The sequence below is a fragment of the Apteryx rowi genome, unplaced genomic scaffold (genome assembly GCF_003343035.1).
Source record: "Apteryx rowi isolate R43461 unplaced genomic scaffold, aptRow1 scaffold_632, whole genome shotgun sequence".
Taxonomy (NCBI): Eukaryota; Metazoa; Chordata; class Aves; order Apterygiformes; family Apterygidae; genus Apteryx; species Apteryx rowi.
Genome location: NW_020450908.1, coordinates 161,791 through 184,680, shown reverse-complemented (window position 1 = coordinate 184,680; position 22,890 = coordinate 161,791). Strand labels below are relative to the sequence as shown.

The window sequence follows — 22,890 nt, the reverse complement described above, 5'->3', positions numbered from 1 at the left end:
CAGTTCAGAGCTGCAGTTTGATCCCGTGGTGAGGGTGACTTGTTCAGGTATTGGTCCCTGTCAAGCGTTAACCCATTTGGCTCTGCTGTTAGGACGTGAATTCTTGCTGATGGATTTGTTGCTTCCTTCTATGGCTGCAAAGGCTTTTAGAGCCACTCGAGGTTCAGCAGCATGAACCTTATGGGTACGTTTACTTGCTGAGTGGAACCAGTCACGTATTTAAAGTTAAACATGAGGAGGTGTTTGTAAGATCAAAGCTTCAATTGTTGCTTGTAACCTACAGCAGTGTATAATGGGGTTTTCAAGTTTCTGGTGATCTTTTGTTTGGGTCTAAAACCTTATCGTGCTTAAACAGGTATTAATTGAGAATAATTCTTCAGCAGCTAAAGAGTTACTCTTTAGGCCTTGTTTTCATTTCCCATCATGTGCCCTTTCTGAGTAAGGGGCTGAGGCCCAAACCACAGTAGTTGCTTGGTAAGGTCTTAACTGGAAAGCCCCAGAGACAGGTGATGCGTTGTAGTCTGCCATCCAGCATGTCTGTGATGCTTTTATTGTTAGCAGAAGATGATTTGCAAAATTGGGTGCAGTAGTTCTTCCTGAGCTTGCCACATAAATGGGAAAGAGTTGGGAACAAAGCAAGCCCTGCTTTTGCAGGTCTTGCAAAAAGAAATTCTGCAGAAACTATTGAAATGACTGTGCAGAGTACTTTCCTTGTGAGCCTGTCACTTCTTTTAAACAGGAGCAGCTACTTTGATATGCGCTTCTCTGGAGATGTCCGTGTATTTGTGCAACACCATCATTCACCCCCAGCAGGCTGCAAACTCCCAGTTTCTGTCTGCTTTGTGTCCTGTTGTCAAGCATTGCCTTCTGCCTGTGGGAGTTGTGGGTAGGTGTGTGTTAAAAAATAAAAAGAGAAAGATAGATAGAGGACAGCACCAGGTTTGGCTGTGTGGAGCCACCTACTTCTCTTTTCTGCAGCAACTGAAACATCCTGGGGGGACTAAGTTACAAATTACAACTTGGAACAAGACCTTGCTCCAACTCTTGTCATTAATAATACAGTGCTGCTCTTGCAGATGATTTCTCTCTTCTGGGCACAATTGTGAAGTCGACCAAAATTGTTCCTTTTAGCAGGAGTTGTGTGCCTTTGTGCTTCATCTGGGCAGTGGGGTTTTTGTATAGCACAGTGTTACCAACCCCAAGTATTCAGAACTCACTGTTGATGCTGAAAATCATGTTTTGTCTTTTTTTTTTTTTAATACTGGGTTCTTTTAGTTTTTAACCCTCTTGGTTGCATGTCATGCTTTCAAGCTCTTCTATTCAACCAAAAAGATCACATAAATAATTTGGTCTCACTTCTTCTCCCAGCCTGCGCAGGAGATGAGGTGGTCACATGGCAGGTGACAGCCATCTACTCAGTTTTACGTGTCTATAGTGTTTACAGCTCCATGATCTAGTTGTGCAGACTCTATAGTCAGTGGAAAGAAAAGGGCACCACTAAACCCGGTAGGTATTAGTCGTGTCCCAGGAAGTACTGCATTTTAGCTCGTATTTATGGCTGACTGGATGAGAGTCCAAGGGCAGAGTGGGACCTGCGAATCATCTGCGACTGTCAAGAGAGGCTTCAGCAGATGCTTGTGAGGGATGGAGGAACCAAGCTAGAAGCTTAAAAGCCTCAAGACGCAGAGGTCTGCTTTTGAGGGGTGAATTTTGCAATGAGAGGTGACCAAATGTTTCTCTGGTTCCTTTTTGGTCATGCTGCCCCTCCTGCTGCTGGCAGAGGGCTGCTGGACCTTGCCCTGGCAGCATGTGTGGGCACTGCTTGCCTGGGAAGGGATGACGTTTGCCTCGCACCCTGGGGCCACGGGATGGCTGCAGCAGCCTGTAGCTCTCCACTTCTAGTGCCCCGTGCGACCTGCTCATGAGGGAAGGTGAAAACTCGTGCTGCTGCAAGCAGTGTGAAGTTGGCCCTGCTTCGGTGAAGTCACACGGTTAAAAAGGTAGTGACTTCTGAAAAACTGGTTTCGTGGGATCTGAGGAGCTGCTGAAAGGATGATGCTCTGGAAAGATGTGTCTGAAGTCAGGAGTAACTGTTGCTGACTTTGGACAGCTTGTAGCCATCTCCTCCCCTGTGGCAGTGTCTGTGTCTCTGGGGCAAGTTAGCTGTTTCACTTGTTCCCTAGCAGCCTCTGGAAAATGGGAGGAGATGAAACATGGGTGATTCCTTGTACCCTGAGGGTTCTTCCGCCATGCATGGAGAACAGTGTGTGTGGGATGAAGAGCTGGCTGCTGCTCAACCTTATCAGAGGCTTCTCCTTTTCCTTTAAATCCTTAGTCCTTTCCCAGCATTTTAAGTCAAAGATGACAACATACTTAGACACTAAAATCAAACATTTGCTTGTTAACCCACAAGTGAGGAAAGGATCATTATATTCGCTTAAAGAAGAGAGCCTGGATTTTGTGCTCTGCCTCCAGCTTGGGGTTGCCCTGATGGGAGGAGATGCTGGTGGGTTGCTCTGTCAGTCCTGGTTTGGCAGAGCACATTGAGACCTGCGTGTCCTTGCTGCTTGGGGCTTGCTCTTGTGCCAGGGTTGGTGTGCTCTGGCTGGACTGTCTCTACTTCAGCGCTGTGGCTCTTCTACCCTAGGAGTATGCGGTCTGCTGCCCCGTGGTGCTGAGCGGACTTCCACCAAAGGAGCATCAGTAGGATGTAGCGTAAGATAGCTGATTTGACCTAGAGCAAGCCTGTGCAGAGCCTGTGGCGATTGCCATGGCAGGCAGTGACTGGCCCTGACCCTAACAGGGGACACAAGACCTGCGATGGAAGGGGCACCTCTTTCCTTGTCTGGATCTGCACTGGCATGGTCCTTGGGGGTGATGGATGAAGGAGGATGGTGAGCCCTGGGGTCACAGCAGTGTCTGCTGGAAAACTCTAGGTCAAATATCACAGGGGTTTTGCAATGCCACTGAAGTCAGTGTGAATTTTAAAATACCCTTTGCTTCTTGAAACTTGATGCCACACAGTGTGTAGTTAGAAAAATAATGAGACATTGCGTTTATAAGCCATATACCCGGTGCACAGCAAACGTATCTAAAACATTGGAGCCAAAGGGATTTAGACTAGTTCCCGTTGTTTTAATTGCAAGTGTCTTTGTCTTTGTGTGAGCTGCTCAGATGCAATACAAATGTTTGTTTTGCTACATATCTCCTTAGTTAACAAGATTTCTCAGGAAATATGCAAAATTATCACTATAGGCAGAACATGTACAGTAAGGCTCATTAAGCTGAGTACTGTGATAAATTGCTACTTCCAGAAAATTACGTATATTAACAGAAAGGAGGAGAGTAAGCAGAAGTGTAAGACCAGGAAAGACAGTGTGCAATAAGGTACTGGCTCCAGATGGCTGTGGAAGGTTACCTAAACCAACATGTGAGAAAGGAAGTCTGAATGTCCTTTGACCATGGAGTCTGAAGGATAATTTTTAAAGCAAATGCATGAGGAAGGGAAGAGAAGGACAGCTTAGGAAACAGAACAATGCAGTGTAAATACCAAGCCAGGCATAAAGAGGCATAAGGGCAAGGGGACCATTTTTAGAAAGAAGAAATGTAAAGAGGTGCAACTCTGGAAGCACAAGGTATTGAAAGGCTTGCTGAGCAGAAGGGCTATGGTAAATAGCAAATACGATGTGTTGCAAACTCCCTGTGTGTTTTGATTAAGTTAGTGGAGTGGTTGGTAATGGTGATTTGTGCAGAATGAGTTCTCATGGAGAGCACAGTACAAATGAGGGGAAATAAACCCATGGCAAAAAGTGTATTTGTCATTCTGTTTTGGAGACTTTTGGGAGCCCAGGAAGAGCGCTGTGATTTTAAGAAGATTATTTGGCTTGGTCAGGAGCTGCTGGTGGTCCATGTGGGTGCTGGCACTGCATGGGCTGCTGTGGTCAGTGGGAGGTAGTGGTGGCTCGCCTCCCTTGCACTCCTGAGGCTTGCTCAGCTTGTTCCCCAGTGACACTGCAACAGCATACCCCAAAGGAGGGTCTGGGGGGATGGTCCCATGGCTGTCCCTAAAGCAAGAGAGGTTACTTGTGTCCTATGTCAGCCAGCAGCTTGGGATGTTAATCCCATTGACACATTTGGATCAAGCAATGGGCCAATTTCTAGGCTGATAATGAGGTATAATGCTGGGTGCGTGGAAGGCCTTTTGTCTGAGACACAAGCCTTCATGTCCTGCCCTGCCTTCTAGATGGGAAAAAAGTTTGCTTGTTGCAAACTAAGGACAGGCTGTGGCATGCAAGTTGTCCAAGTGCCTGCATTTCCAAAGAGGGGAGGCAGGTGAAGATCTGAAACCAGAAAGGACCTCGCTGTTGTTCCTGGAGAAGTGGAGTGTCTATAAAAGCTGGCAGGTCACGTCATGAAGAAAGTTTCTTTGAGTTCTTAAGTTTGCAGGACTGACTTTGTCCATGTGCATACTGTTCCAGGTGACTGGCTTAACATGGAGACCAAGCATCCTTTGGATTTGGTCTATGATAAGTGGATTCATTGTGACTTTCTTCAGTTACTGCACTCATCTTCCTTGAGCATCATATCTGTGTTGTCTAGTTGGGATTTTGTAAATAAATGTTTTTCTTTGCTTTTGTTTAACCTGCCTTGAATTAGGGAGATAGTTAAGGTAACTGGTGATGATCAGGGTGTTGTATCTGTATGTGGTGATGACCCGTGAAATGATACTCTCTGAAAATTTCCAGTGGAGCTGCTGACCTCTGTATAGCAAATCTGATCCTCCTGACAGTAGGCCTCCTTTTCTTGGTTGTCTTTTGCAGGGCCCTTAGAAGTAGTCAGTGGAGGCCCAGTGGTCTGCAGACACCTGGGCCAAAACCTGTCATCTGGGGTATCCAGAGAGAAATGGGACATTCTTCCACTGCAGCTGACCATACAGAGTTCTAGTTAAGGAGCTATGTTCCTTTCTTCCAATACAGGCCAAGGTTTAACAAGTGTGCCTGTCTTCTTGCAGTACTTTCTTCTCCTAAGCGTGGTATGAGATGGCCAACCTCTCCAGGGAGCAAGTGTTCTCTTTGCTGTATCTCTCTCCAAGAGCCTGTATGGTCCATCACAGCCATCTCTGAGTGAAAAGTGTCTGCAATATTGAAAATGCCACTGCTCGCTGTGGGAGATTTCTCACTGAACTGTGCTGTTTTTTGGCATAGTCTCTTACGAAAGTCACATGCTGCTGTTTAAGGAAGTTTATTCAGCTGATTATAACCTGCAACTGGTCAAGCTCCAGATATAAGAAGTGAACAAGTGTTATTTTTTGGTGAGTTCTCATTTTCCACGTGTGCATCTGTCTCTATTTCATTGTTGCTGCTGTAGTTAATCAAAGAAAGAAGAGGTGGACTGACAGATTCAAGTCTGTCCAGCCTGAAAGAAAAAGGCTTATTTTTAGGCAGAAACATCTTCCTTTAGGTTTTAGATCTCATAATTGCCAAGCTGTAATGTTTAGGTACTGGTGTTGCCAGTGGGAGAAGGATGAAGCTTGTCCGGATCCTTTTGGTAAACTTGAAGCTGGTGGAAAGCTTTCTTAGTAGTGAACATTAAGAGCTGATTTAGTTCACATGGTGAAGTGCCTTCAGCAATTGCTTGAAATGACTTGTGTGGCAAAAGTCACTGACCTTCTCAGACCTGAGAAGGCATGTGTATGACCTTTTAAAGAGGGATAATTAATTCACTACAAGAATAACTGAAGGTGTTCAATACTAAATCTACCCATGAATTTTTCTGGGCTCTACAGCCAGCCTTTCAGAGAAAGACAAGGCACTCCTTTGCTGTCTCAGATAGCAGCACCAATATTTTTAGGCATCTTTTTCTGCTAAACGCAAGGACGGCAGTGCAGCAAACTCCAAAGAGAAAGAATCCTATACAATGTTTTTGAAAGACGAACCAAACAACTCTTCTGCTTTTTGCACCAAGCTTGTAGCTTCAGTTTGGACAGAAAATATGAAGACATTGAACCATGCACGACCAATCCACCTTTTTTTCCTGGAACTGGCTCTCAGGCTTTCTTTGCTTCTGCGTGCTGATCACTGCTGGCAGGTTGCACATCTCTCCAGATGCATCTCAGGTCATTGCAGTCTGATGTTATGCACTCATGCCTGTGCTTGAGACCCTGCTGTTGCAGACCTCCTCAGTAATCTGTTTCACAAACTTATTAGGATCTCTTTTAAAAAAGTTGTTTTCCTCTGCTGCTGTTGGGAAGTTGTAGGACCACAGTCCTTACTGGATTATAAAATTCCAGCTCTCCTGCTTAAAATTGTTAATGAGGCATTTAACACTCATTTGTTCTTATGCTGGTGTTTTTCTTTAGCTGAAACAGGTTTTCCTCTTCCCTGCTGCTTATTCCTCTGACATGTACAAAATCATTATGTTGCCTCTCAGCTTTCACTTTGTTGCATATATTGGAACAAAACCAACCTGTATAACATCAAAATCCCCTGCAAAATGGAACTAAGCTTGCTCCATAAGATTTTTCTGTTAATAGTGCGATATTTCAGGTTCAAGCGGATGCTTACAGATCCTGGTTTATTTTCACGAGGACTAACTACAAGAAAAAATTTTTGTTCACGTCAGGGTGTGAATTTTCAGATGTTTACTTTTTGATCTTGACTCTTTTTTCCATCATACAGTACTTTTGAGGTGGTGTCTATGGCAATTTTTCTAGTATTGAGTCTTTCTTTTTGTCTGCCATTGCTTTCAGGCATTCCATCAAGTCCTGTCAGACTGCCAGTTTGCAGTGTATGAAATGACTGTTCATTTCACTTTCCAGAAAACATTTTAGCTTTGCTTTCTGGAGGATTAATGTCTCTTTTGGATGGTGATAGGTTTTCTCTAGGATCTATACAAGATCTGAGCACCCAAGAAATTTCATTAACATGTTTATAGCCAGTATAATCTGTCTTGAAGGATGACCACTTTACAAACTGTCATGATTTTTTGCATGTAGATCTTCTCCCTGTAAAATAGGCAACAGGAGTTGTAATGGTGCAGAGCGCTTTGCCTCCCTTGTCTGCAGGCTTTGCTTTCTTCTTGTTTCACCTGCCACTTCTAGGTGCAAAACTAGCCTCACAACCACTCTGACATCACCAAGACTTGATGTCAATCTTGGAATACTTGTGTTGAGACCAAAGTGTATTGAGCCTCTCAGAAAGCATCTTTATATGCTAATCCTAGTGCCTCTGTAGAATATTAGATGAGCACAGAGAGCCTTCTGGGCTGGAGAGGAAAGATAATTGCTGTGGTGTTGCTAGTGCCGCCGCTGCTCATGAGAAACTCTGGTCTGTAAAGGAGTTTTATAAAAGCAACGTTTTCTTTCAGTGTTATGTATCCTGGCTCCTGCCTGCTGATTTCAGTGCCTGTGGCTGGTTTGAGCTCTGCAGCCGCAATGAGCCCCAGCAGGGCTGTGGGTCCTAAGCTGGCTTGTGCTCTGACTTGCGTGTAATTGCCTATGGGGTTAACCCCAGTCAGAATGACTGGCCATTTCCCACTGTGCCTGCAGCCCTTTCCTGGCGTGGGAGGTACGGCCCGGTGTGAAAATCCAAGAGGAGAGCAGGATGCTCGGTAGTCGGCTCTTTTGAGAGTGGAGGTAAGCCACATTGAGTTCCAAAGTRTTATGTAATACTTCCAAAATATTACACTTCAACAGGGCGAGTACCTACAGCATTTTTAAATGAAATTGAGAAGTTAGGACTGTGTGGACACCAAGTTGTGCATGAGCCAGTAATGTGCCCTTGTGGCCAAGAAGGCCAAGGATATCCTGGGGTGCATTAGGAAGAGTGTTGCCAGCAGGTCGAGGGGGGTGATTCTCCCCCTCTCCTCAGCCCTGGGGAGGCCACATCTGGAGTACTGTGTCCAGTTCTGGGCTCCCCAGTACAAGAGGGATGTGGCACTACTGGAGCGAGTCCAGCGGAGGGCTACCAAGATGATGAGGGGACTGGAGCATCTCTCGTATGAGGAAAGACTGAGAGAACTGGGCCTGTTTAGCCTGGAGAAGAGAAGGGCTGAGGGAGGATCTTATCAATGTATACAAATATCTAAATGGGGGGGTGTCAAGAGGATATGAGCAGACTCTTTTCAGTGGTGCCCAGCGACAGGACGCAAGGCAATGGGCACAAACTGAAACACAGAAAGTTCCATCTGAATATGAGGAAAAACTTCACTGTGAGGGCGACTGGGCACTGGAACAGGTTGCTCAGAGAGGCTGTGGAGTCTACTTCTCTGGAGATATTCAAAACCTGCCTGGACATGATCCTGTGCAACGTGCTGTAGGTGACCCTGCTTGAGCAGGGGGGTTGGACTAGATGATCTCCAGAGGTCCCTTCCAACCTCAACCATTCTGTGATTCTGTGATAATGCTGATGTGGAGAAAATGAGCGTATTTCATCAGGGTCAGTAATTGGACTTTCTGCTTTAGCATGTGATGGGTTGTCAGCCAGTGCTCAGGGAAATATGAGTGTGCCACATAGTATCATCTCCGAGTAAACGAGGAGAAATCAGAAGGTGAAGCTTCCCCTTTCTCTAATGTCTGAAAATAAATCTGTTCCCCAAGAAGGACAAGTAGGGAACGTCCTTGGGCAAAATGAAGGTCTGTGGAGATAACCAGCAGTTCACAGTTGGTTGAATTCCTTACACGCCTGCCTGAGTCCAGTCTGCTCTGGGAATCTAAAATGTTCCTACCATGACTGAGCCTCTCTTCTGAATACTTGGTAGCTGCAGCGTATCTTTCAGGGATATATATATATATATATATTTTTTTTTTTTTTTAATTATGAATGTAGGGTCAAGAAGTCATTGCTTGCAGAATGTTGTCTCTTAGTAAATCATTCCCACGTAGCTTAATAGAGCCACATGCAGTAAGACCTTCCACGGGGTAGAAGGACATTAAGAAACTAATTTCAGATGAATTAAGTCTGTCTGCTGTTTCTCATCCAAACTGTGTTTTAGCTATTACTGCAAATGTGTGAAGTACTGACTGTAGCGTAGATCATAAGTACTGTTCATGTCCTGGAATTATACAAGTCAGTGAACCCAGCTGCTTGCCCTGTGTGTGACCGGTGGTACCTCTGTCATCCCTAACACTTGTTCCTAATAGTTAAATGGAATTTAACATGCCTGTTTCTAGAACTTAGTTTAGGAGCTGACCAATGCTCTGCTAAAATGGCTGGGCTTTATGCCAAAGGTTGGTAACATAATAGTGCAGTAAGGAAAGTGAACACCTAAGGACAAAACTCTCTTGGAAATCTTGTTATCCGTTGTGCTGCTAGTGTTGGAAACTTGAAACGCTTACTGACTCATGTAGATACTGATGAATGCTAAAGTCTTTTTTTTGCCTTGAACTTTATTCATCAAAAAGTCTGAAATATGGGCTGATTTTGGTGAATAATGGAATTGAATACAATTAAATATAGCCAATGAGCAGACTGTAAAATGTCCAGGTTATTATGCTGCATAGTTGTACTAGATGTATAGACTGTATATACAAAGACTGAGGCTATAGGTGATTTAAGCTGCGGTCTCAGGTGGTTCAGCTCTCCAGAGCAGTTCTCCCATGAGGCAGACCCTCTGGCAGCCCTTCTTGTCCTTAGCCTTGACACCATTTCCTTGAAAATGGTTCTGAGCTGGACTTCTGGCTCTGGACACCTGAAGTTTGAGCATAGACTAGGTTAGGCTGCTGCCAAACTCTAACTGTAACCCTGAGGTGTGAATGGTAAATACAGTCTCCCAGGATGATGGTGGTTTCTTTTAATAGGTAGGAGACCTGTGGGTGGTTTGAACCTTGTTTGTGTGAAGTTCTAACAGCAGAGCTGCAGCGAGCGGCTCTCAGTTGCTGAGCATAGCAGAGCTTTGCATGCAGTTAGGCCGGGATGTTTGCAGGAACTTGGCATCCATGATCTTTAATACGTGGCTTATCAGGTTTTAAGATGGCCAAGAAGAGATTCCCTTGCAGCTCACTGCAGAATTATTCTGACCTCATCCATCTTCTCAGCTGCACATGCAGCCACAACCTGGAGCTTGGAGTGCCAGGAGAGCTGGCCTCATCTGTGCAGAGCAAGGTTTGGCAAGTGCTCTCTGCCTGGCATGTGAAATATTTGGGGTTCTTTGACTTCATAAGGAAAACGAGCAACCTGATTTCAGACCCCGTGTGTGCTATTCGCTGCTCTGTGTGAATGTGTAGTCAGGGTGCAGTCTGCTGCCCTTTCTCAGGCGGGACTTGTTTTCAGAGAGCAGCCTTCCTGCAGAGCAGAGGCAAAAGTGGCTTGTAGTGTTTGCATCATGTGGGATGCTTTGGTTTTGGTGCATAAAGTACAGTCACTTGACAAGGAAAGTCAAGCCCCGCATAGCTGAAATTTCTCAGCCAGGGTAGATCAGCGGAGAGGTATCTGGTAAATGAAAAAGGATTCACCCAGGAAATGAAGATGGAGAGCAGTGGACTGCATCTGTTAGGGCTGAGACCTGTTTTTAGTTAAGGGCCCTTAAAAGGGGGTAGCAGCTGTTGTGGCTTCTTTTGTTCCTTCCTCTGAGCTTTTGCAAAGCTTGCGTTATCACCTTTGGAAAAGTATGCCAATGCATGGCACTGGCTACCCCAGCCTTTGAGTTATGAGCAGTGGTTGGACCACAGGCTAGCTGCCTTCTCTGTGTACTGTTCACCATGTGACATAATGGGTTATCTTTCCTGTTAAGGGCAAGTAGTCTGGTTTTGGGGCTGCCCTTTCAAGACCAGTTTGTGGCTGGTGCAGAGGCCTGGATGAAGCTGGGGATGTCCTGGATGTTTCCTAAGAAAGGTTCAGCTTGAACTGTTTTGAGTGCCCCTGATAAGGCCCCTAGGAAGGACCAGGCTGGGCTTTGGGGGCTCAATACTGTCCCTTCAGGGCTGGCAAGGCAGTCAGCAGCCTCCAAGCCCAAATGCACATCTCTCTTTTGCACCCTAGCCATGGCTCTGCTGTGCTTGCACTGTGTTCACAAATGCATCCGGGCATGGCTAAATTCATCTGAAATGCTAACAAAATATAGCGGGAGATAAAGCTTTTGCTTAGCTGGTGCTAAGATAATAGAGACCTAGTTATTGTCACGCTACAAATCTCCCTGCCTGCTGCCTTAGGCTTGTTGGTTTTCAGAAGACGGAGCGTGTTTCGAGTCTCTTTGGTTAGTTTATGCTCCTCTGCCATCTTTCAGAAAGTGCCTGCTGAAGGAATGAGGTTTGTTTGAACCAGAGGGATGTAATCTGCCAGATAATGAATTTATTAGCAATGTGCTTATTAAAAAACCCACAGAGCCAGGGTGCCTGGGGCTCTTCAGACTGTCTTCCCGCATGCAGTTCTGGTGGAGCACCTGCTCTGTTTCACGGTGAAGGGGATCTGCAGGTCAGCTCTGCTTCCTCCTGAGATTTCAGCCCTCTTGGAACAGAGGCTGTTTAAATTGGTGATGCTCTGAAAGGTGCAGGAGAAGCCTGTCCTTTCTGTCCCTCTTTTACTGCCCTCATCAGCATTAGCTCCACTTAAGGAAATAGAGAGTTCTTGCATTTCAGTAGCCAGCCTCCCTGCCTTGGCTCTGCTCTTGGGTTTGCTGTGCAAAAGCTGACTCTAGCAGACTCGAGAAATCAAAACCACTGTAAAAGAGAGGCTTTCTTCATCTATCCTGTGTGGCAGGTGAGAGAAGTTACTCCAGTCCTTCCTGTTTTTTCTGATCTGTTCAGAAATCCCTAGCAGGAGGACGTGCTTCAGAGCTCCTGCCTCACTTGTGCATGCAACATGATGAATAACCAGGGCTGCTAATTGATATCTATATGCAAAAAGGGGGCAATACCAGTGACCTTGTCACACAAGGACTGCAAGGCAGTGGAGTTACAGCACAAAGTGCAGACTGCTTGCTGACTAATTGTATTAATTAACTTGAGCTCATCCTTTACTATAAGCTGATTTGAGAGCTAGTCTCACCTAAGGCACTTAGCCATAATAAAGCATTGTAAGTCTCCTTTTCCTCTGTTCCCCTAAACCATCTTAAAGTTGAAAGTAGATGTGGGCTGGCTGGCTGCCTGCAACGTTGAGCCAATCCTGAGAGGCGCATTTGGCTGGGAGAAGAGATGTCTGCAAAAGTAACCCAATTCCTTCCCTCCTCTGTCAGGAAAGCAGGCAAATTGGGTCAGCTCTGTGATGCCCTGTGCCTTGGTCTGGCTCAGCAGAGTTAAAGATGCAGTCGAACTTTAATGTTTCTCAGATGCAAAATATCCTTTACTAATCTGATGTTGCTAACACATCAGAAGCATTAGGCAGATGCCAAGAAGAATGGATAGTCGTTAAGGCATGGCTGACCACTGAGAAACACAGAAATGATTGCATGCGTAGAGTGCTTGGGTGAGTTCTAGGGTTTGTTTCTCACTTCGCATTGGGAGTCAAGACTGGGCTTTTTAAGGCTTTGAAATACTTTTTACTTGTGTTGAGCAAAACCAGCAGATAGCTTACCTAGACCAGAGCTTTCCTCAGTTTTCAGTCTGACTGGCCATGGCTTTGCAAACTTAGGATGCCTGAGCTAGAAGCCTGTTTGGGGTGGTTTGGTGTGTGGAAACCAAAGTACTGTTGTCTGTGTGGATGGTTAGGTTTTTATGAGGAAGGTTTTCTGGTTTTGTTTCTGCTTTGACAGTGGTTTAGGGGAAGCCACTTTTATCGTGGGATAAGAGTGCCTGTGAGGGACGGTTGCAGTGCTGCACCTTGAATAAGATAAAGCAGGACCCTAAGCTCTGGGCTGAATGCCAAATGGGTGGGAGGCAGCAGTGCTGGCTGACTCGATGTACAGCGCTTCTCCAGGCGCTGTGCTTGATTCAGCAAACTGATCTCCCGGAATGGAAGATGTTGGGATCAGATGATCCTTCAGTATCCTGCATCTCTGGGGAGTTTTGGGGTGTTGTGCCTGCCCAGTAATGTCTTCTCCTTCTCAAGCCTGGGAAGCAGAGTCCTTGTTAACCCCATAAACATTGCCAGGAAGCTGTTTCTTCCCATGTGTCCATGCACTTTGAGGCTGTAGGATCAGAGGCAGCAAGGCAGGGAAATCAGCCTGACTTCGCTCTGACGCATGGCGAGAACTGTGCATGTCAGATGTGGCATGGCACAGAGGGTATTTCCAATTACGTAGTTTGGACAGATGGTGCCCTTATCCAGCCCACAGTGACTTTGCTGTAGTGACACATGCCCTCCCAACCATGAGGCTCCATCCTTGTAATTTCATCTTAGCAGGGCTCCCCACAGTGCTTTTGTGCTGCTTTCAGCGTGCGCAGCAGGGCAGCATGGTGTTTAGTGCCTGGCCTAAATAACCACAATCACTTGGCCTTTGTATCAGCTCTCTGTAGCAGGCGGGGGAAGAGTTGACTTTAAAATAGAAGTGCCTTTTAAAAGGCTAGTTGTGGCTTTGCTGGAAACCCTCTCCTTGAGCTATGTCTTGTGTTCATCTGTGATTTCTGAGCCTAACAGAAATGGCAAGGGTCCAGCAGTCAGCAGGGAGCAATGAAAATGAGTAAAGATGTGTCATCCTGTAAGCAAGATGAGCTAGGACTGTTTCATATACAGAAAAGGTATATACAGAGAGGTGATGAAGAAACAGGCATCTGTGCAAGATGCATGTTGAACTAATCTGTTTGCTGCTGGTACCCTCTGCTCTTGTGTGATCGCGTTAAAAGCCTGCGTTTGAAACTGGTGGTATGGACTGCTTTCCTTGCAGGGTTCAGAAAGAGGTTAAAAATTCCGGTGAATGAAGATGCTGCCAGAATGAAGGCAAAAGGGGTTGATGGATTCTGGAAAACTCGTGAAGGATGGGAACTTGTGCTTTCCCATGCATAGTTCAGGCTGTTGCTCGCCCAAGAAGGGCGCTTTGACATTGTCCTTTGGAGGTGTGGATACTGGCCATTGCTAGAGACAAGAAACTTAGTTCAGGCTGGATTAGTAAAACTAGACTGAACAGCACTGAGTGTAAGGGCTGGGTCTTCCTGTTGTTTGTTCAGCCTCCTGCATATGGTGCTGACTGGTGCCTCTGTGCACAACCGCTTTTCAGACAGTGACTGCTAACAATGGATCTTGTCCTGGCACAGTAATTTCCAGCGAAACTTCCTTGCATTGGTTAATCACATTATTTTCCTCTTTCTGTCCTATCAGGAGACTGTTCTTTTAGTTGTCCTTTAGCCAGACAGAGTCTGACATCTTGCTGCAGCTCCCTTTGGAATGCCTACAGGAGTGTTTTGCTGTTTGCTCTCAGGCTCATGGTCTGCCCACAGCCTGATCCATGATAGCAGCAGACCTTGGGGAGGGTGAGAGCTTCTCTGGATCTACCTTTGTCCCAGCAAATGGGACAATAACACTCATTGGCTGGAACAATAACACTCATTGCAGTTGCCCTGTGTTATTGTCTGCTAAGCTTGCTGCCTGCCTTTTATGCTCTTTGGATAGCTGATTGCCCTGCCCAGTGTCCTGGCACGATGAATCCATCAGGCCTGCAACAGGGCGGCGTGGTGCTGCAAGTAGAACATGTCACATCTGGCAGAGCTGCTCTGTGTGCAGAGCCCCTCAGGGTGGTCTGAGCCGAGGGTGGGTTGCAGTGCCAGTCCTCGCCCTCTGCGCAATCCCCTGCATTGCGGGGTAAATTTCTGGGCAGGCTGACCAGCAGTGCCTGTGGCACATCACAGTGCAAAGGGCCTGGGGACTGTATGGCATGAGATGCAGGGGTGAGCCAGCCTGGCCATGAAGTGTGCTGCCTCATGAGTTAGCTGGGGATGGATGGGTTGAATGGTGGGCTGCTGCCTAAGGAAAAGCTGCAATTGCTTTGTTGCATGGGACCAGGAGGAGTCAACACAGTTGAAAGGAGTGCATTTGGGCTGTTAGAGGAAGGTGTTAAAATAGTGCAGAAGGTAAACTGGAATAGCCCGCTTCCTACCAGAAAACTGCACAAAATGCAACCTAACCACTCTCCAACAGCATAAAAATTGCACTGAGGTAATGAAGAAGAAAATCTAAGCATGTGGCAGTGGTACTGGTGGTGACTTTCAGGAAGACCAAAACAATCTAGGAATCTCTCCAGTGTTGTTCACTTTTTTTTTTTCCTGAGTTGTACTGATAGCTCTGGCTAGATTTTATTCTTTGAGTTACATAATTTTTTTTGCAAATTTTATTCAGCATCTGGATGTGTAAATGGATTTGGATGATAACAGTGGTGGGTGAGCAGAGAAACTCAAAATTACCCTAATAGGCTGGGGTCAGCGAGCAGGAGACAGCCTCTGGTTTGGAGCTGGGAATGCTCTCTTGAGCCTGTTGGTCATGGCAATGGGCCGATCTTCTCACCCCTGGACCTGTGAGCAAGGACTATTTGCTAGGGTAAAGGTGGTAAGCTCTCCTCACAACTGATCACTGTCCAGACCCTGGATGACCTGCTCCTGGAGACAGAGGAACCTGTCACCTGTGTTTGGTACCTTAGGTTTGCATCTGGGCTTTGTGGGGTGTAAGCCCTGGGGAAGGACCTGGGCCCAATGTCAGGGAGCTCTTGATGACATGCTCTGTGGGGAGCCGCAGGGCAGCCAAAGCTGGGGAGCAGAGCCACTGATCTCCTGAAATGCTTATCTCTTCTGGTGAACTGAAATGTGTTGGGTAACCTCAGGGGCCAGTGCAGCATGGGGAGGTGGCCTGTAAGATTTCTCCTAACATTCACTGCAGCTGTGGAGCTGAAGGAGAAATGAAAGGAGCTTGTCAGGCTGCCTGTTTGTCCAGCTTTCTCTCTCCTTCTCTGACATCTTCTCTGCTTTGGCCAGTTTGTCCCCATCTTTGCAGGAATGCCCCAGCACAGGCTGTCCGGTACTGATAAAGTACCATGCCCCACAACAAGCTCTAGGAAGGTGTAAGAAGTCCCTTTTCCTCTAACCGGCGCACTTTGGAGAAGTGGAGTCTTCCTAATATTACTGTGTTAGAGCAATGACTGTGAAAATCCTGCATACTGAGACTGTGTAATGTACCTTATTGCTGGCTGGGGTGGCAATATTTTTGTCGGAAGGGAATGTCCTTGTCACTGGCAAGGAGAGGTTGGAAAGACTGGTAGGAAGGAGCCTGTGGTGAGCCCAGGAGCATGTATGTCCAGAGCAATATTTGAGTTGGCAACTGAGACTCCCTTACCATGGATGTGTTTTCCATCACTCACTACTTGTGTTACCAGGATCTGTTTGCGTTATATTTTTCAGAGATTCTTGAGGGGAGTCTAGATGGAAGCTTGTGATAATTTGTGCCATTTGGGATAACACTAGCGCAAGCAAGGCAGAAAATGTGCTCGTTTGTTTATGCTCAGCTGCAGATTTTCTGAGGAAATGTCCCTCAGTATGTGCAGGCATAAAGGATATTAACTGCCTGTATGACAGGCTCACCAAAGGACTTTGGATTCCCCCCAAACATCAGGTGCTTTGGGAATGGAGTCTGTCTTAATTAAATGCAGACAGTTCATGCTGAAAATGAAGCACAGCACAAACCAAGTGAGTTCTCTAGCAAAATGTAAGCCAGAAGGCAAAAATGGATCTAGAGGATTTTGGTAGTTTTAGGAAATGATGCATTTCAACTTCCTTGATCATGAACTCCTGTGCATGTGTAGGGAGTGTGTGAGTACAGTCCTCGCAGGCTGTGTCCCTGCTTGCTTGCTTGCAGATCTTTGCAGATATTGGGGACGTCGCACTGGGCTGTGCTTCTCTTGGAATCCAGGAGTGATAGTGGGACATGGTCGTGGCTCTTTCTGTTGATGTAAGGGAAAGGAGGAGTATGGCAAAAGAAGTGCATAGAGGTGGAAAGGTTCTTGGGAGAATATTGCTGGACATATATGGCATCTGGAAAAGAAAATGAGCTTTGGTGTTTTGTGTGTGTGTGCTTGCTTTTTTTCTGTTTTGGTATTTAAGCAGTGGTGAGGTTGGAGCTGACCCAGGGTTTGCATCTTGAGGGGTGGCAGCTACCAAGGGCCCTTTTAAGTCTGCAGACCCTGAGTGAACCTTTTGCTACAGCTAGCAGTGACTATGTTGATAAAATAGGGCTTATCTGAAGGCTGATGAGGTGAACTGCTGAATGAATAATGTAATCCCCTGAGGCAGCTGGGATGATGGAGGGCAACACCCTTTTATTTTACTAAGGAAGGCCCTGAATGAGGGTGGAGCAGCAATAATGCGGAGTACAGCTGGGCAGGGAGAGAAGGGTCCCTGCCCTTCTCTGAACTGCTTAGTGCAGGTCTCCCTGGTCTGGCCCTGGCTGCCTGGAGGCATTGAGTGGGGCACAGGAGTAGCGTGACAGAGCCTGCGGCCAAATCCTGCGCCTGGACCCAGGACAGTGAGGTTCCTGCTGGCCGCTGCCCCTGTGCTGCTCCAGGGGACTGGCTGTGGGAGTGCTCTGATTCACCTCCAGAGGAGCCAGGCTGGCTGCACCCTGCAAGTTAAATAGTTTGAAAGCCATCTGAGAGCATTCAAAAACAATGAACAAGCGGTTCACAAACATTCACAAACAAGCAGTTCGCTGGCAGAAAGGACTGTAGCTTCCTGTGTGAAGGACCCAAACTGCTCCCATATCACAGCTGCACCTGAAAAAGAAAGCATGTCCTCAGGCTCAGCTTTTCAGCCAGTCCTGAAAACATGTCCCCGGGAAAATCTTAGCTCTGATTCCATGTTTAACACTGTGTGGGGATTCCTTTTTGATGCATCAAGCTCCCTGCATGCCCCAGTAGCTGTGAGCGAGCTGTGATTGTCACTCATCAGCAGTCATGCTTCTGGTGAGAATGGACGGCTGGAGTGGGGGGGAAACTGAGACGTTCTTCCTTCTCCACCGGCAGAGTTGAGGTGTGAGCGTTGGCTGCTGTGCTTGCTGAAGCCATTTATACCATTCTTCTGGCAATTACCTGTACTTCAGTGCACGCCTGCTTCAAGTGACAGTGTTGTGGGTTGCCTACACAAGGGACAGCTGCTTAATGCTCTTTTGACTGTCTTTTGTCATGCAAAGCAGGGGCCTGACACATCTCTCTAGCTGTGCAGACTTACATGCACCTGGCTCTCTGCTAACCCTAAATTATGCTCTGGCTCTTCATGACAAATTGACCACTTTTGCAGCACTGGGAGAAATGAGGACTTGGTGTGTAGAGTGGGAGATGTTTTCTTGGGCCTCCCTCTGCCTCCTTGCTGTGAGGGCACACTTTGAATTTTGATAGCAAAAGACTTTAGAGAAGAAACCAGATTGTGCCTCTTTGCTAAAAGAGACTCCCCCCCCCCCCCCCTCGTTACACAGGGGAATTGCTTTGCTGGGGGGAGGATGCAGCGTGTCCAAAGCTCTTTCCAAAGTCTAGATTTGTGTTGGCATTTGTACGGTAGGTATGCCTGTTAACCAGAGCCTGTTCCAGGAGGTGTCCATCAGCCAGGCTATACCTTCACCACAAGGGTGTGTTTTTACAGCAAATGAGTAACATAGAGTAAAATCCAAGTCAAAGCAAGAGTAAGCTCTAGGTGCTCACCCTTGGGCTTGCTTTGTGCAACTCCATCAAAATCAGAGTGCACTGAGCAGTTCCTGCGCTGGTGGCTTCCACCATGCCCCCAGGCTTACTGTGCAGACTTGCCTAGTGAGCCAGTGGCTTGAGTGACTGGTGCTGGCTGCTCCAGGAAGGAGCTGGAAGAGAACGAAATGGGCAATTTTCAAATCCCCTTCCTCGGAACTGTTTCTTCTTTGTGGCCACAGAGTGGGTGTTGGATTTGGACAGCAACACTCTTGTTCTAATCGTGTCTGTTTGTCAAGGTCAGATTTTCACTTGACTCTTGACAACTCTCTTGATATCTTTGGATATGCCATTCACAAATTCATTACCAAAGCAAGCAGTGCCATGAGTAGTGGTAAAAATGAAAGCTGAGGTGGGATTGTCTTCTGTAGATGACTCCATCCAAGTGGGTCATACTAGGCTGAAAAAGACAATTTCAGGGAAGAAATAGGCAGTTCATCTGATTAATCTCAGGATAAGAGGAATCTCTCTGAAGAATTGCTGACTGTATTGACTAGCTTTCTGCAAAGGGACCACAGGATGACTAGCTCCTGTCTGCAAATTATGTAAAACTTGTTGGATGAATAAAGAGAATCTTCACTCTTATATCTTCTCCATTCCACTGAATCCTTTTCTTCAGCGAAGACAGAGTAAGAGGAAACTTTTCTACCCCATTAATTTTCCATTTCCCTCTGTCAAGTCTCTGCTTTGGATGGTATCTTTTAAATATATCCTTACATGGAAGACATTGAGATCATAATTTTCCTGCCATCTGTGAACTCGCGTGCTGCTTCTGCTGGGATGGGAGGTATTTTCATCACTGGTGACAATAATACATATGCTGCTCCAGACAAGGACACCCCCCTCATTTGCCTGCTGTGGTTATAGTATTTCTGTTATTTTCTGTTCTGTTCCACTTTTCCTACTCTCTATAACATCCCTGGTGTTTTTCTAATCACTGCTGTTTATTGAGCTGTTGTGCTCATGCACAGCTGAGGATAGCTCAGTGAGCACATAAAATTCTCCCTTCCAGCACAGTGTAAATGTGTAAATATCATTAGTCTCATTCTACGCTTGGCACAGAACAGCCAAGTGGTGTTACAGCTAGTTGCAGTGGTGTTTTTCATCATGCCTTTATTGCTGGAGCTGGATCTCGTTTGTTCTTTTTGTCTTCTTGTAGCACTCTGTGCAGCTGTGTCTGTGGGTGTCCCTCACTGTGGCTATCGTTTCTTCCCAGGTCCTGGGAGCATGTAAGCAAAGGAGAAGGGGAAGATGCACCTGAGATAAGTGCTTGGAATGGATCAGGAAGGTTTATAGGAAGCACTTGTTGATGCTTTTCTCCATGTCTTTGCAGGCAAAGGACAGTGATGATGATGATGAAGTCACTGTTAGCGTGGACCGAGATCGCTTCATGGATGAGTTCTTTGAACAGGTGAGAGTTTTGTTTCTTCAATGTAACTTTCAAGCCAGTTTCGAACCTTTCTGTTAGTGCTGGAACAGGCCATGTGGCTATGGTATGGATTCTCATTCCAGGCCTGGGAGGAGGAGCAGCTGCAGTTGAGTTAGGGATGGTTGTCCTGTCCTGATTGATGCAATTCTGCTGGTGCTTAGGCTCTGGCTCCTCCAAGGTCCCATTCAGAGTGGGATTAGTGGGAACCAGGCTTCTCAGCAGACCTGAGGTGGCTGTGTGCTTACCCAGCCTAAAGGGCACTCTGCTTCTCCACCTGCTCCTGTAGAAACCAATGGGCCAACTGTGCAAAGTGACCAATAAGTGGGTGCATGTGAGCCTGGGGAAACAGGCTGCAGAGTATGAGGCAGTCTTGTTGCAATGTGCATGCCTCCAAACTGCTATTAAAGCAGGCAGGCTCTAAAAACTCTCTTGAAAGCACCTCTGCAGAGTAGCAGTTTCTGCATGGGATTGATTTAATTTTGTGCCTCTCTTTAGCAAACAAGAGGTTGTCTTCTGGCATGTGGGTGGTTGTAAGATATGCATGTGGATTTTTAGCATACCCTTAGCATGGCATGTGTGTAGGGGGTGTTAAAATGTATCTGTACAGGCAATGGAGTGCAGAATGAAAAATTTGACATGCAGATGGACGAAGATGAGCGAAGTGGTGGTGTGAGTCCAAGGAAAAGGTAAAGGTAGAGAATGTGCAGCCTAGTAGGCAGCAGGGCACAAGTACAGGTTCCCACTCTCTGCAATGTCGGCATGTTTCCTTGTAGTACAGGAGTGTGGGGAAGATACCAGCATTGAGAGGCAGCTTCTCACTTGGCCTCCCTGCTTTGTGTGGGGTGAGGATCAGACTGGGTTTCTCAGCCTGTGGAGCCAAGAGCTGCGGGGGACAGAGCTGGGACTGAGCCTGGCTTGTGCATCTTGAGCAATTTGCTCCATCTGAGATGCGGAGTCTGGGAATTCATAGATCTGGTGCTCATTTAAATAAACCTTACGTGTTTCCCAGCATATCAACAAAACATACAGGACCTAGAGTCTATATTATATTGTTGTGGCTCCAAAGCTGGCTGCTGTGATGTGGAAGATCTGTTTTCACATCAGGCCTACAGTTTGAGAATCCAGCTGGAAAATATCCACTGAAATTCTCCAAGGGGAAGTCTGCTGTGGTTCAGACATGTCATGGTTGCTTTTGCATAGGGTGTAATAATCCCTTCACTTTCCCAAACTTCAGGCTCTCAAAGGATGTCTGTCTTGTCTCCACAGGTGGAAGAAATTCGAGGGTTCATTGATAAAATTTCGGAGAACGTGGAGGAAGTGAAGAGGAAGCATAGCGCCATTCTTGCTTCGCCCAACCCAGATGAGAGTGAGTGAGGCTTGTTCTGCTTTCTTCTCTGCAGGGTCTGGGGGTGCTCATGGCTGCTCTGTGAGCTTGGGCTGCTTCTGGGTGGACAGAGCACATGCAGAAGTCCTCTTTGATAGCTTTCCAGCAAGAAGCCACTGAGATGGCTGATGGCCCAGATGAGGGAGGGCTGGAACCTGGGCTTGGATGGAAAGCAGACAGAGGAGCTACTGATGGCTTTTTTTGACTTGAGAGAGGTGAGATTTCTGAGGCTGGTGGAGAATTCCCAAAGGACAGGGGAATATAGAAGCTGAAAAGAGCAAATGGCCTTTTTTAATTCAGGTAGCCATTTTTCTGTTCTGTCCAAACAAAGCACTTGTTCTTCATTTGCTTCTATGTCAAATGTACTTAACTGCAGACAGAGGTGGTACTTCCAGTCTGTTGTGACTGGGAAGCAGCAAGATCTACTGGCTATGCAAAGGGAGCTGCGGGAGGAGTGTTTGAGAGAATTTGTAACACTGCCTACTTGCTCCCCAGCAATAGCTCCCAGCCTAAGATGCTACCTGGGGAGACTAAATGGATGAGGCGGTACTCGCAGCAAGAGCCAAGCACTGCCTGTTTGGCCTGAGAAATGGTACAAGCTTTTCTGAGTCTGCAGGTATGCATTTGTGAACCTGTCTTCCCTGGCCTGAAGGATGTTGCATTGCTGGCTGGCTACAGGGACTGTCCCTTCAGGGCCTTACTAATGTATGCCTGTTTTCTTTCCCAGCCATGTGTTTCTGTGGGGAGGTTTGTTGCCAGGGACAGAAGTTAAGGATAGCAGTCCTCATAAGGTGGCAAAATTTACCTCTGGGAGGCTAAGGGATCTGGCAGAGATACAGCTGTTGATGATGAATTCCCCTGTCCTGCAATACACTTGCTGCCATGTGAACACATGGCTAGATAAGAGATCTGAGGAAATTCAAAGGAAATGTGAACTTGCAGAGCATTTGCTATTCTATTGTGGGCAGTGGGATTTTCTTGGCGCAAAGATTTTCCAGGTCTGGTGTTTGCAAGCCCCTCCTTTGGGGAGCAGGCAGGACCAAGGTGCTGAGCTGTTTAAAAAAAAAAAAAAAAAAAAAAAGACTGAAAGTGGGGATGAACACAGCTAGTTGGAGCTGCTTGTCAGCATGGCTGGACCCTGTGCTCCTGACAGGCTCTGCCATGTGTTGTAGTGTATAGCAGGCAACACAGAAAACACTGATCTTTCAGAGGGATGCTATTTAAACAGAAGGATCCCCAACTCTGCTGCACCTAGCTCTTTTTGAGGTCTTGCTGTGAACTGATGTGGGTTCTCCTTTGCCCACTTCCCTCTCTAAGCAGGAAGAGCTCAGGCAGTGCTGGTGATTGTGGAGCTGATAAAGTGCTGCAACAGCAACTGCTTGTGAGTGTGTTGTCTCCTAGCTGCCGGCAGCCTTTGTCATCAGCAAAGGTGTTGCTTTCACAGGCCAGACAGCAATTGCTGATGAGCTGAACGCTACTGTGCTGCCCAGGCTGTAGT

At 46.7% G+C, this 22,890-nt stretch overlaps 1 protein-coding gene across 3 annotated transcripts in view; it reads left to right on the top strand.

Annotated features, from left to right (window-relative positions):
* STX1A (syntaxin 1A) overlaps nt 1-22,890 on the top strand; it is a 126,706-nt gene that overhangs the window by 6,972 nt on the left and 96,844 nt on the right. For 2 of the 3 annotated variants that reach the window (XM_026084251.1, XM_026084250.1), the window contains exons 2-3: nt 19,913-19,990; nt 21,275-21,374. In XM_026084251.1, the coding sequence (XP_025940036.1) occupies nt 19,913-19,990; nt 21,275-21,374 (178 nt within the window). Of the gene's footprint in view, nt 1-19,912; nt 19,991-21,274; nt 21,375-21,887; nt 22,009-22,890 lie in introns of those variants that run through there. The other variant, XM_026084252.1, reaches the window with a different exon arrangement.